Source organism: Pelecanus crispus, chromosome 9 (assembly GCF_030463565.1).
Source record: "Pelecanus crispus isolate bPelCri1 chromosome 9, bPelCri1.pri, whole genome shotgun sequence".
NCBI lineage: Eukaryota > Metazoa > Chordata > Aves > Pelecaniformes > Pelecanidae > Pelecanus > Pelecanus crispus.
Genome location: NC_134651.1, coordinates 37,082,447 through 37,095,360, shown reverse-complemented (window position 1 = coordinate 37,095,360; position 12,914 = coordinate 37,082,447). Strand labels below are relative to the sequence as shown.

The window sequence follows — 12,914 nt, the reverse complement described above, 5'->3', positions numbered from 1 at the left end:
CATGGCCTCCTAAGTCAAAGCCTCTGTTGAATTTACTAACTTTTTATCCAAAGAAAGTCTAAACAATTTATTTTTCATTTTTGTTTCACAACCTGGAGTACACTGACTCTTCACATTGCTTTCCTGGTGTCTTTGGTCATTGTTTCTGTCTGGTCTAACCATCCTCCTTAAGAAACCAGGTGCAGAGGGTTATTTTCAACAATTCCTAAAACTAAGCAAGAAGCATGTAATTGTGACAGTATGGGAAACAGTACTCTGCCTCTGAATTTTATTGCCGACAGTCAAACCAAACTCTTTAATCAAGCATTTCCCCACCCTCATTGAGTGCTGCCTGGGCTGTCATGGGAGCAAGGGTGGTCTGGATGGGCTCCCTAGCTGTGTGCCACCATTGTCTTACAACTGATCAGGTGAGAGGCTCAGGCCCTTACACACTCGCTGCGTGAGCAGCTCCACTCGTTGATGGGATGCTCCACAGCAAGAGCTCAGAGCTCATGGTTTGGCTGGTAGATAACATCACTGGGATTATTTATAACTGATGTCTCTCTAAAACATCCACAGAGAGATCCCTCTGTGGGGATCCCCCACAGACACTATCTTTTTTAATTCTGTTGTATAAGCCATTCAGGGTCATAGTGTCCTATTTTCTCTGTAGTCTAGCTCAGAGGCGGCTGTTTCTTTGCGCCCCATAGAAGATAGCTGCATTCCAGCTCCTCCAGTTTTTGGCTACTTCATATCACTGAGTCTCTGGCACTCTGGATCCTTAGGAGGGACGTCTCAGAGCTCCTTTGTTGTTGCAGCTACTGGATAGAGGAGGTCTCAGGGGGTTCTGGCACAGTGGAGCTGCTGTGTTTGGAGTGCTTGGGATGCTCCTAGAGCCTTGAACATCCAAATCTCCATAGCTATGCAGAGCCAAGTTTTCCACAGACTTCTGTAATTCTCAGTGGTTGCATCAGCCCTTTCTGGGGTATTTATGACTGCCTTTGACTTTCTCTCTGGGCTACTCTCATCTTCTGTTTGAGTTGCAGCAGCTGATAGTAAGGGTGCTTGGGCAGTTTCGCAGTGATCCTGCCTCTGGGAGAAGGCATTTGGGGTGCTTTGCTTGTATGTGATGTTTGGTAATGACACATCTGGAGCAGTGAATAACCCTCAGTGAAAAAACTCAGACAGTGGAGCCAATAGCTTCTTTTCTGCAGGAACTGGGTCATGGCTTGGAATCAGGGCTGTGCCCTCTCTGCTGAGAGAGACATGCTGACCCATACTGACTTCTCACTGGCTGAGCACCAGTATTGACTTAGTAGAATGAGGCTCAAGATTTGGCAAAATCTCTTGCAGTTAACCTCAACAGGTAGCAAAGAGCTCAGTATATCTCTCTCCATTACATGCTTGATGGCAGTGGCATTTTCTTTCTCTGCTGCTGAGACATGTTGGATGAATGTTGCCAGGATTTCATATATACTCACAAGTTATGGTTATACCACCCTTAAGAGATCATGTGCTGCGTGGGGAACTCCAGCATACTTGTCTGGGATTTTTGGGAGGTATCATGGTAGAAGAAATATATAGAGAGAAACTGTGCCAGGATGGTTTGAGAATATAGTACTTAGCAATATGGATGGAGAAATTTGTGTGGCAGGGTAGAGAGAAAGGAAAGTAATGCCTAACAGGCTCTGCCAACAGTTTCCGGAGCTACTGAACTTGCTGGTTGAATTCAGTGGCAGAATACCTGGCAACTGGTTTGCTTTCTAGCTGCTATCAAAGGAACGTAGGCTAGAAGGGAAACAAAGCCACCATTTCTCAAGTCTCAGGGGAAGAAAAAAAGAATCCCAGTATACGTGTTACTGTGCAGAAGTTCTGACACCGATTGCTTCTTCCCAAAAAGGTTGTGAACACCTTGCCATTTGGGAGCTGAGATGAGCATGATGAACTCAAAAAAACCTCGTAATTCTGGGGACCCTTTAAGAGCATCAAGACTCACAGACTTTCTCTCCAAAGCTGAGTTGTGCCTTTGGGTGTCCTTGAGTCTAATTCCCAACTTGTCTCTTGTCTTCTGACTGAGAAAATCCTGCAGCCTGGTCAGCTCTAGGACTGCGAGACTACACTCCTCCAGGACTTCCTGATGCCTCAGCTGCTCAAGGGGGAGATGAAAGGTCTGCGCTAATTCTTCGGAAAGTTGCAGTGAAAAAAAGTTAGAGTAAAGGGCAGCAAAGTAAACATGTTGGGATACAAATGGAAAATGCATAGAGAAGGGGAGGCTTGTTGTTGTTGTTGGCTCCTGTCCCAAAGTGAGATACACCAGTTTGTAATTTTTAAAAGGATCCCATCTGGACTGCTTTAAGCAGCTGCCAAGTGCAGGCATCTGCTCTGAGCAAGGCCTCTTTGAGGAACTGTAAATGTATTAAATGCGGCAGAGTAGCTGGCTGGTACGGCACAAGGGAGCTGGATCCCACAATAATGCCTCTCACCAAGCTGCTTGCTTCTCTGGAAAAGGGAGGACCTTCCCCACCATTATATATCCTCCTTCTTCAGCACAGCTAAGTTTACAGTGTTGTTTAAAGCTCACAGAGCAGTCACGGTCCCATTTTCGTTTCCTCTTCATTTCTCAGATTCAGGCTTCCATTTTCATGTTCGCATGCGTGTGCGAGGTTACAGATGTCCGGAGGGAAGGAATGTGTCCTTAAGCTAGGATCCAGGCAACTCTTAGGAGATAAGAAGGAAGGATGGATAAGAAAACTTAAATGCAAGACTTTTGTGGAGCACTGGGATGCTGCAGGAAATGGTGCTGGAGGCTCAGCATGCAATGCTGTGCTCTTCTCATTAGCTGGAGCTGCTCCCCAGCAAGGTACCAGCAGACCTGCTGACCTTCCAGGAAGACACGAGTGAGATCTGGCTGTCAATGGTCATTAACAGACCTGACTGTTCTCAGCAGGATGCATTAGATGCTTTGGTGTCTTTGTCAGGCTTCAGCTTGGATACTTGCATGTAGAATTCATTTTATCACCAGTGTTGCTGTGCTCTGATGGCACAAGATGCACGTTATTTCTGAGGAGGTGCTCTTCTAGTGTCCATTTGCAGAAGAATATTTTGCTGGTGAAGGGGAGAGTGCTTCACTGAGCACTTCAGATTAATAATTTGGGGACCATTTACTACTGAAATGATGGGAGCTTTCAAGAGGATGGCAACTTTCAATGCTTTAAAATAAAACAGCAGCTATAATTTAAACAGACATACATATCTGCACATCTCTTACTCCTTCTCCTGTAAGGCCAATGGCTGATCTTGCTTTTGGTAGTTACGACTCACAACTTTTTTGCCAGGATGCTCAAGTTTCAACAGTGGGACTGTGAAAAGCCTTTGGCCAGGCTCTCAAATGATAATGTGCTTGGTTGTGAGCTCTCGCATTATTATCCTGGGCTGGTTGTGCTTGGTTAACACTTGCCACTTCGCGCATGGCAATGCAGGAGAATACACCTAAGGAGGAATGTTGCCAAAGTCTGGAAGAGCAAGAGGTGCAGCTTGGGAAGTGGATGGGGCAGCGTTAGAAAGGCTGGGGGTGGAGAGGAAATTCAGCAAGGCAGTGATGGAGATGCAGAGCAGCAGAAACATCACCAGCTCTTCCTCCACGGATGTGTTTCAGCAGCAGGAAATGAGAGAAAAAGCAGCACGACCATTGTTCATCCCCAAAGCAAAAATTTCCAAGGCATGTGAATATCTTAGTGGAACACAACAGTTCACCTTGCCCCACTGACTTCCAGCCACCAGCACAGAGATTCACTGCTGCACAAATAGTCTCCAGGCAGAGCACGGAGAGCAGCGTGAACAGGGTGTCCTGACACCCAGGAGCGTGAGCTGAAAAGACACAATCAAAGCCCCAGTAAACACAAGCCCATGGAATCTCTGTCCCACAAACTCCTCTTATAAGCAATGAAGGTCTTGCTTGCACATGTACAGCTGCAATCACACCTGTGTGCAGAGGGAAAGCCGAAAGCTCTCTCGGTGATGGGGAGTGGAAAATGAGCAAAAAGAGTTCACGCATCTTTCCTCTTCATGGGGACCCCACGAATGCCCAGCCGCAATTACCATCACTTCCCTTCCCACACTGAGGAGGGAGCATCGCTGCTGCTACTGAAGGCACATGAGGGGCTCCAGCGGCACTGCGAGTACAGCCAACACCAGCTGGGCCATCCTCGGAGCGTGGAGCAGCCAGCTCTGCCGGCAGGAAACCATTAAAGTGTGATTCACTTCTCCAGCCTGAACTGGTTATGGCCGTGCTGACTCAGCAGAAGTGGAAAAACACAAGGGGAAAGCTGCCTTCGAAAGAGGGCTCTGACTCAGGCCAGCTGCAGCAAGGGGGCTTGTCAAGGGGTGATGGGGACAAGCAAGGTGAGGGGGTAGCAGGCAATGAGGAAAATGGAGCAAGAGCAATGGAGAGGAGACCAGTTCTGTCTCGCTTACAACATGCTATTGGCTGATTTAAGCACAGGTGGGCAACTTGCTGAAGATCAGCTAGTTTGTGCAGCGTGTTATTCTGACCTGATCACAGAAAGCTACTAGTATGATTTCTTTTGGCTTGGGGATTGAGCAGAATTTCTGCAGATGCAGGAAATGTGTGTCCCCAGAACACATGCCGGCTGGCTCAGCCACCGGTGCAAGGGCACGTGGTGTCTGGAAAGCATGTGCTAGTGGCACGGGTGTCCCGGCGCTGATTTGCAGAAGTAAAGCTGCAGCAGGAGTTATGTAGGTGGCCATGCTGCAGAGGAAGCACCTCTGCTTCTGCTGCAGGTAGAGGAGGAGAGTGCAGATGCATGGGTGTTATGGCAGTGGGGCAATTGTCTCCACATCAGCTCAGCTTCCATGCCAATGGAAGATGAGATGGCTAAACTCTGTGAACTTACCTTTTCCCCCTTTGGCCCTGGTGGTCCAATGGGCCCTGGTGGTCCTGCATGTCCCTGTGGAGAGCAGACAGCATGTGAGGAGACAGGAAAGAGCTGTTTGACTGAAGGTCCTCCCTGGCTTTCTGCCAGACCTTATGAGCCCTGTGTTGTGCATCCCAGCTTCCGAGGGACACATGGGTCATGGCAGAGATGAACCAAATGCATCTGGAGAAGTCATGATGGTGCAAATGGAAACTAGAGAAAGAACTAAACTGAACTCAAGATCAGAAATAAATCATAGTTTAAGAACGATTTTGCACCCTGGAGTGGCAGTTTTGTTGCATTTGCAAACAGACAGAAGCTGGAGGATGAAAATAAAATCCTTACCTGGTAACCTTTTAAGCCAGGTTCCCCTTGAGCACCCATCCGTCCTGGAGCACCCTGGAGAGGTGAGCACAGAAAGCACCATAAGAGCAGCCCATGCGTATTACCCCACAAGAAGAGGATGCACTGGGCTACGCAAAGCAAAGCTCAGAACCACATGGGAGTGTGGCCAGCCATTTGCCTGGCCACCGGTGAGCTTTGCTGCAGCCATCTGAAATGCTCTTGCTTGGCTTTAACCTCTTACACATGGAGAGTGACGCTAGGAGTCCATTCTATGTCTTTGCCAGCCTGTAGCAATAGGTTCTCCACCTCATTCAGATTTGCTACCAGAAACGGCTGCATAGTGTGTGCTCTTCATCTGCCCTTCTGGACGTCTTTATATCCAAATTAGCTTTGCACTAGGAAGTCCACCAGTGAGACCATTCTCATGCATGACCTAATCTTAAACTGTTGGGAGGAAACATTTCAGTGTGGGTTCTGAGGCCAAGAAAGGAGTTTTCTGGGTTGTGATAAGGGCACAGAAAGAGCTGTTTATTGCATCTTTAGCAGACTGAACAAAAGGGTTTAAATTAGATCATCAGATTAAAGTGGATTGCGAACTTTCCATATAATCCCATTTAGCGTGGAAGAAAGCCCTTCCCACAAGAGAGACGTGTTCAGTCCGATAGACTGCTGCTCAGATATTGCTTTGTTTCCTTGTGAAATAATCCATGGAGGCTTTGCCAAAGAATATGAAGGGAGGATATATGGGGAGGCCATAATTTTTAGTGCAGGAAAACACCAGCAGTGGAACCGTTACTCCATCACTCATTTGCTACTGTTCTGAAACATCACCGCGATTCCTGGTTCATAACTAACTCCTGCTTTTTCACTAAGGTTTACCAAATATAGTGCAACAAGTTTCCTTACCAGCCTGCAATGCATGAGGAGGTACTTATCACTTACTGCTGCTGTCCCAATGTATTTGTCTCATTAACTTTCTTTCCTCTCTGCCATACTATTGTTCTCTCTGAAAGTCTCACCTTCAGTCCCCAACTCAAATCCTTTCCCATGCTATATTTCTTCTTGCTGCAAGTGTTTTAGATAAGTAGATCAAGAGTGGGTGTAGAAACAGGGCAGAAGTCCAAGGCAGAGTTTCTTATAACAACACAATTTGACTTGGAAGCAGCTCATGCCATGAGTGTATAGTCTCAAAGGGAAAGATCTTAGCCAAAAATAGCTTATCAGCTCACTCCCTTTTCAAGAAAAATCCCCAATATTTCAGCCCATCTGGGGAGTTGTGAAGAACTGCCATGATGCAACGTGAACTGGGTTCACGGGGCACCAACACAACCACCACTATGGAGTCTCTCCTGTGCTGCTCAGAGCAAGTGTTAAGCTGTTTTGGTCAATTAAAACCATCTAACATAATTTCATTTTCTGTGCTCTGAAGCCTCTGTTGGGCTCTCTGCTTCATTCAGGCCTGTGCCCACCACTGCTAGTCACATTTCTGCGTGTTATGTTCAACCGTTTGCAGAGCTCTTCTCACCATAGGTCCCAGGGTACCTCGGGATCCTTTAGGGCCTTGGTTCCCCTTTGGCCCCTCCTTCCCTGGAGATCCTGTCTCGCCGAGCTGCCCCTGGTAGCCCTTGCTGCCCTGCAGAACAAAAGCACTAACATTAACGTAGGACAAAAACTGCTTCAAATAGATAAATATCAAAGATGAGCAAAGAAAGGGAGATCCAGAGGAGGAGACGTTATCAATGGGAGATGTTCCTACCTTCTGGCCAGGCTTGCCCTTTTCGCCCTGTTTTCCTGGTTTCCCTTCTGGTCCCTAGGAGAGCAAAAAATGCTGTTGGCATGGGAAAGCGAAGAAGCCCCATCCCAACCAGCCACTCCCAGGCCACTTCCCTGGTACACTCAACCCTGACAGCATCCTCACCCATCCTATCCCCACAGGAGCCAACAAGAAGGCTAGGAAGTCATGCAGGTAAGGCCTGAGTCACAGGTACTACAGCCAGAGTATGGCCGAGTTTGTTCTTGAGCTGCTCCAACACATGGAGGAGAAGGAAACCTCATTGCTTAAAGGTGGAGAGATCTCTGTGCCCAGATGACTATAGGGCAACATGGCTGAAAGGTGGTATTTTTCATGTTCAGATCACATGTCAAAGACAGGTGGGTGATGGAAAACTGCCATCTGATGTGTCCATCTGTCCTCAAGGATGCAAAAGAGGGATCTCAGAAGCGCTCCTTGAAGACAGCACCCACTGAACTGAAAAATGGTGCCTGCCCAGCCACTGGTACAGAAGGGGCTAAAATGTGGAAAACACATTTACCCTGGCCCCCCCAAAATGTTTCCTCTGGTCTGCAGACAGAGCTGCCATCTGTGCACCACTGCTTCACAGTGGTATTTTTCGCCATCAATGATGGCGCTGAATTGGATATTGATACTTTTTATATGGTTTTAGGATACTGGCAGTGGAACCATTACCTCAACAGCAATTCTCCTTGCAAAAACAGGCAGTGGTTTCATTTTCTATCTACCTGCCATACACAGCTTTCTGCTCACAATGCAAAAACCTTCCCTCTATTTGTATTATTATTACTGCAACACACAGCATACATACTGATCAGGCATCTAGAAATGGAGTGGGATGCAAAACTTCAGGTGGGAGCCACAGCAACGAGAGACAGAAATGCTGGCCTGTTTTGTGCACCTAGTGTGGGTGCCTCACAGGCAGCAGAACCTGCCGCCCCTCCTTGCACGCACACAGCAGAAATTAGCTGTGATGAGCAACCAAGTATAGCAGACTCCCTTAGGGAGCCCAGGGAGTTCATTTTTTCAGTGTTTGACCCCGTTGGCTGCAAGGCAGACAATATATTTTGGATTTGACAGAAAGAAGCAAAAGTATCACCGAAGAAAATAACTCATGCTTTTTGGCAATTGCGACAAACTTTTCAACAGCATCTACGCACCAGCACGGCATCTCTCCCTCTGCTCTCCCGCCTCCCAGCTAGGAAGGTATAATTTTCACCACCGTTGATGTTGCAGTCTCAGCTGAACAAAAGCAACTTATAAAGCTAGCCATATCGGAGGGTTTTCACTCTGATCTGAAACATGGGCCTCATAAGTGCCTGCTCTTAACACAAAGGAGCAATTCAGAAATTATTATAGCCCTAAAAAGTTGTGCCAGCTCTTCACTTCCCCAAAGAGAATAGCTTCATTTTACCTACGTCAAACATTTAACAGCCCACCTTGCGAACACTATTAGAGCTTCACAAAGGACAGGTCCCTGCTGAGGAGTACATGAGTCCTGTTTTGTTGTCTCTTCCATACTGCTCGAGTTTTTTGTTTGCTATTTTTTGCTGCCACTTTCCAAGAGATCGCTTTTGGAATTATTTTCCCACAGACGCTGAGCAGCCGCAATACATGATGAGTTGTGGGTGCCAAGCCTCCAGCGTCACTCACGTGATTTACACTTTTGACAGGAGCACAGAGAAATCCTCACCAATGAAAGCATCAGCCTGGGAAATGGCCATCCCCATCCAGCTCTGCAGCTAGCTCACCACTGGACCTGGTACTAGGTCCCTCAACTTCCGCACGTATCAGTCATGACGTGTGTAGTGAAGAAGCAATAACACAGCAATACTGTGACGCTTAGTGGCTTGAAAATTTGGAGAGTGAATAGTGGAGTCACTCACAAAAGTTGACTGTCAAAACAAGATGTGAATGAAAAAAGACATAACTGGGATTTCTAACTAGTTGCATAGTGTTTTTCTATCAGTCTCCCTGGACTGTGCACTAAGATCTTTTGGAAGCACGGGCAATAGATATTTCTTGCAAATGGGAGAAAGCCTGTTTTAAGCTAAATCTGTTCCTGGCCCCACTGATGGCCAAGCCCTTGATCTTCTCCAGCAGAGTAATTTCGCACACTCGGATGGGCTCCTGAATTGCTAAGCTGTAACAGCTCTTGAAAAAATACTTCCATGTTACGGTTCCATCTCCAGGATGAGGATGTGTTACACTGTCTGTAAAAAATGCAGACATCAGTGTATTGATGAGATGTACCCTTTTATCATTGTGCAGAGCAGATGGACCCCGTTCACGGGGGAGGTCACGAGGATCTCACAGCTACTTCAGAAGAGTTTGAAGTACAGCCTGGTTCCCCCCACCTGGATACATCTCCCATGGAAGCAATGACTGAACCTTGCTTCTACCCTGCACTAGGAAATGTCTTTGCTTTTTGAGAAGACAGGTTCAGGCCTTAAATCTTCCCATCTAAGAAACAAAATTTCCACATTGCTCCTAAAATCTGCCAGCATTCAAGTTCATGCTTATAACTGCAATCATGAAGTACAGATATAGGGTCATCTGGGAGAGGGAAAAAACCAAAATATAAACCCAACTTTGACAGTCCAAGCCCTGCTCACAAAAATAAACTTCATCCACAAAAGACTGTGCCATGTTCAAGCAAGGTCTCAACTTTCTCTGGGTTCCTTCAGCTTGTCTTTCCCTGTTGGTGGAGTCTGAACACAGATATGGGCTCCAATAAACTCCCTGTACCAGCTTTTTCCCTTATGATGTATTGGCCTCATTGAGCAGGGATATTCATCTACTCCAGAAGGCTCTCCTGGGTGCTTCAGCTAGGGTGCGGTTCATTCTTCATTGCTGGAGAAAAAAAAAATTGGCAGCATCTCCAGCTCTTGTCAGTGATAGTGAGAGCAGCTGTCATTCGCAGTAAACCACGGAGATCTTCCTTTGAGCCTCCCTCACTGTTGTTAGCTCTCATCTGCTGGTTAAAAGCTTTGCTGGTATAAATAAATGGGTCAAACTGTGCTGGCGACACCATCAGCAGAGACGTGGCTTGGATCTTGCAGCCTGAGTCACCTCCTTGAACGGAGTAAGCTCTATCAGCGAAGGATATTTCTGTGCTCTACCAGCATGCTTTCTAGGACTTTGGCCAGCAGAGCTCTGCTGGTGAGCGGGAAGCCTACTATATGCCTGATTTTCCTGGATGTGCTTTCTCCAACTGCGCAGGAACTTTGCCCAGATGAATTTAGAGGCAATTCAACACTTGTCTGGGGTTCCCAGATATGCAATATCTCTACTTGTGATGTTCCAGATGTGGTTGCTCTTTGTTGCAATCCCAGATGTTCACAGGGCACATCCGCAGTGGTTTACAGAGTTCCCAGAAATCACTGCACTCTCATGTGCCACACATTACACAGGCAATAACAAGCCCAGCAACAACTTTGGTAGCCTTCACAAAAGGTCAGATCCTTTTTCTCTCCATTCTTCTGACTCATCTGCCCAGGGATGGAAAAATCAGGGCCAGAATGGGGGGGGGGGAAGGATAAAAATAAAATTCAGTGAGATTGTAACTTCATCCAGGGTCTCCAGAGTACATCAGGAATCCAGCATCTTTTGGTACCTCTTTCCCTGCAATGTGAAGTTCCTCTCTCTTTAGCAGAGACAGCAATAAGGGGCAGAAAATGTACAAAAGCCTATACATAAGAATAATTAATTCCAAGTTCTTTTTGCTGGATTCAAATCAGTTGGGTTAGTGTGCCAAGGCACTAAACACTCGATGCTTTTATTCTTGGGGTTTGTACACATTTTGTTGTATGCCAATTTGTTTGGGTTACCAATTTGCTGAGAAAACAAATCTTTCCAAGCTTCTTCCATGAGCAGGATTATTTTTAAATGGTGATTTGTCTTTACTGCACTCTTCACTAGAGAAGCACATTGGTACCTCCAAAGGTGATGGTATTTGTGACCAGTGATAGTGGAAAGCAGCAGTTTTACAAAGTCATATGCCTTTAGGTATGCCAAAATACCCAAGGAAAGCAAAAAAATTATCATCTTAGGTCTAAAATTTCATTGCTAGCTTCAGTAAGGACCCAGTTTTATAACTTCTTTAGTATGGCCTTAGATATTCCCTTAAGTGAAAAGCTGGATGGTTTATTTTCTAATGCAAATTGATTAATTTTTAAGAAAAAAAAGAGGCTTTTAGCTGCTGATGGCCCTGGCAGCAAAGTCAGGTCTCTTGCACGGCACAGCAGTAATGTTTATTGGGAGCAAATAGATGAGCAGCCCGGCTTTAAATTCTCAAGACATCAACAGTTGAAATCTATGTTACAACAACATCATCCAGAAAAACAACATAAGGAAGTTGAATGAACTGCAGAGAGATATGCCCCAAATGGAGCCAAACAACGTTAAAATCCAGACCCAAACTTCCCCCACATTCAGTGATGCTCTGCTACATGTACTAGATCCGGGGAAGCAGTTACTGAGACGTGACTCACCGTCCTGGTTTGACTCAAGGGGAACTGTGGCTCTTGGCACTTCAGAGGATAGATACTGTTTCTGCTTTGCTTGCAGACTTACACCACGGCACAAGAGGGAAACTCTATGAGGGCACAGTACTGACAAGATAGCCTCCCAAAGCCTGTCTCAGGCAGGTTCAGGATTACTCTGGACTGTTGTGGAGCAGAAGCATATTTTCAAATTTTTTTTGGTGTAATTGAGTGAAGGTCTGAGGTCACTCCTCCCTACCAAAAATGAGGCAGGAAGAAAGAGAACCAGAATGCAGCTATGGAGTAAAGAAAAGAAAGTACCAATGGTGACGGGAAAAAAAATGGTGATAGTTTGAGGCACTGGATGTAGAAAGGGCAGAAAAGCTAAAGCAGCAATAAAGGTAGGAAGCATAAAACATAGGATGACCATGCCCATATTGTTCAGGGCCCAGCCAGCGAGCTCATTTAAAGGGAAATGAAAAAGTCCCATATCATTTCCTACTGCTCAGCAATGTCTCCATATGAGAAACTCTACTTAATAAACTTTGATCGAGAGAAGCCTTCCCCCATGGAGGACAGTTCACAAGCACTCAGGAAATTAGTGGGATTATTGGGGCTGGGCATTTGAAGACATAAATGTTGCGGGTTTATAAGAAACACATTTCATAATCACTCTGCCTAGCAGTAGTTTGGAAGGGGAGGAGACAGGGCAGCAGCTCCTGAATGAGTATGGGGAAAGAAGAAAGACTCAACTGTTCTCAAGAAGAAAGACCTGATTGTACTGTGAGGTTCAGAGGGCTTCACCGGAATCACTGGGAAGTAATGGGCTGTTGGCCTGCTTGTGGAAACCTGAGTGGTGAGTGCAGGTAGAGCTGGCTGGCTGAATTCAAAGAAAAAGTGAGATGGGGAAATCCTATAAAAAGATCTCTGATGGAAAGACTACAGCTAGCGTCACTACGGCTTTCCTTTCAGCTGAGTTCCTCAGCTTAAAATGTGGAATCTGAACCAAAATCTTGTATCCCAAACTCTCTGCTTTAGTGCAAGTTCTCATTTGCATGCAGATGTTGCTCTGAAATATGTCACTTTTGGTTTTGTCGATGAGGAGGTCTATTTAACTTGTTTTTTCTAAGCAGTCACAGTGTAAGGCAGCAAAGAGAATCATGTACAGAGCAGTGCTGTGTGCTCTGAGCTGGTCTGGTTTGGTCTGATAGCCCTGAACTGCCAGTAATTTGTTATTTCTGGAAAAATCCCTTTTTCCCCCCTCTTTGCCTCTGTTTCCTCATCTCTAAGGAAGCACAGGAGACAAAAGTGCCACCAACAGGCTTGATGGGTGGGTGGGAAGTGCAGGAAAAGTGCAAGCCCTTATCCCCACTGAGCTGT

General features: G+C 46.2%; 1 protein-coding gene across 1 annotated transcript in view; it reads right to left on the bottom strand.

Annotated features, from left to right (window-relative positions):
• COL27A1 (collagen type XXVII alpha 1 chain) overlaps positions 1-12,914 on the bottom strand; it is a 195,937-nt gene that overhangs the window by 16,503 nt on the left and 166,520 nt on the right. The window contains exons 38-41 of the mRNA XM_075716921.1: positions 7,015-7,068; positions 6,784-6,891; positions 5,259-5,312; positions 4,893-4,946 (exon numbers count right to left, since the gene is read on the bottom strand). Of these exons, the coding sequence (XP_075573036.1) occupies positions 4,893-4,946; positions 5,259-5,312; positions 6,784-6,891; positions 7,015-7,068 (270 nt within the window). The remainder of the gene's footprint in view (positions 1-4,892; positions 4,947-5,258; positions 5,313-6,783; positions 6,892-7,014; positions 7,069-12,914) is intronic.